This window comes from Crocodylus porosus, unplaced genomic scaffold, assembly GCF_001723895.1.
Source record: "Crocodylus porosus isolate Cpor-Errol unplaced genomic scaffold, CroPor_comp1, whole genome shotgun sequence".
In the NCBI taxonomy this organism is placed as follows: Eukaryota; Metazoa; Chordata; order Crocodylia; family Crocodylidae; genus Crocodylus; species Crocodylus porosus.
The window spans coordinates 90025660-90026918 of record NW_017728886.1 but is presented as its reverse complement, the minus strand read 5'-3'; the positions used below and the strand labels follow the sequence as shown (position 1 = coordinate 90026918).

General features: G+C 60.0%; 2 protein-coding genes across 2 annotated transcripts in view; one reads left to right on the top strand and one right to left on the bottom strand.

Annotated features, from left to right (window-relative positions):
- SUGCT (succinyl-CoA:glutarate-CoA transferase) overlaps positions 1-619 on the bottom strand; it is a 531371-nt gene extending 530752 nt beyond the window's left edge. The window contains exon 1 of the mRNA XM_019535549.1: positions 577-619. Within this exon, the coding sequence (XP_019391094.1) occupies positions 577-619 (43 nt within the window). The remainder of the gene's footprint in view (positions 1-576) is intronic.
- Positions 620-748: 129 nt separating this feature from the next.
- Positions 749-1259, top strand: part of MPLKIP (M-phase specific PLK1 interacting protein) — a 12555-nt gene continuing 12044 nt past the window's right edge. Inside the window, exon 1 of the mRNA XM_019535429.1 lies at positions 749-1173. Coding sequence (XP_019390974.1) covers positions 835-1173 — 339 coding nt within the window. The 5' untranslated portion in view covers positions 749-834. The remainder of the gene's footprint in view (positions 1174-1259) is intronic.

Genomic DNA, 1259 nt, shown 5'->3' with positions numbered 1-1259 from the left:
CAGTGATTGTGTGAGGACTAGGTCATCCAAAGTGAAGCCTTTCTTTATTTTGTGGCAAGCAGTCCTAAGGAAGTGCTGACAAGAAGCCCAAAAGTCTGTCACAATTCCCCAAGAACGACTTGAGTTTTGCACGTGCAGCATCAATGAGTTGCCTCAGAAATGCTCATACGTTTTGAATGCTTTGACTAGGATTGACCGCACACCATGCCAGCGTGTTGCCACCTCTCATAATAGTTGCGCTTGGGAATGTGAAAACCTAAGCTCTTTCTTTTCTCTCTATATAAACATAAATTGATGTTTATATAGAGGATTTTGGCCAGGATATACACACACACACACACATATATATAGAAGATCCTGGCTAGGATATCTATCTATCTAGATCTGTCTAGATACATAGATTTATAGATAGATTTATACAGAGGAGCCTGGCCGAAATAGATAGATAGATGATCCTGGCCAGTATATAAATATATAGATAAAAGAAAGAGCTGTTTTTCCCATTCCAGAGGCGTAGACTGAAGGACAACGCCAACACTCATGCGAACCGCCGACACTGGAGGTGAACACACCCACACAACACAGTCACCACCACACCCTGCAACACTGACTGCGTCATAGCGGCGGAGCCGGGGGGCGCGGCTGCTCCAGCCACGTATGCGCAGTACCCCTCTCCACTCCCGCGCGGGTGTTCCTTGTTTCTCCTCCCCCCCGACCCGGAACCTTGGGATCCGGAACGTCCCGGGCGCGGCGCGGGGCGCTGGAGGACCCGCGAGCGGCGCACCTGCGCTCGCAGCCGGCGGGAGGCCTGTGGCGCAGTTGGACGCCGCGGCCATGTTCCGCCAGGGCTTCCGTCCCCCCACGCCGCCCTACGCCTCCGCCGGGGGGTCCTGGACCGGCGGCGGATTTCGGAGCCCGCCGCCTGGCGCTGGAGGGCCCGTGCCGCCCTCCCCGCGCAGCTACGGCAGCCCGCACCACACCCCGCCCTACGGGCCGCGGCCCCGGCCCTACTCTCCCCACGCCCGCTTCAGCAGCCCCTCGCCCGGCGGCCCCTCGCCGCGCCGCCCGCACAGCGCCAGCCCCCGTTACGCCGCTCCCTACGGCGGCGGCGGCTCCCCGCAGCAGCACCAGTACAAGCAGTCCCCGGGGGGCTACCAGCGGCATCCCTACCAGGTATGGCGGAGGGGCTGGGGGGACGGGGACTGAACCCATCTCACCCCCCGCGCCTGGGGGGCGGGGGAGAGGAGTCTTGCAGAAGG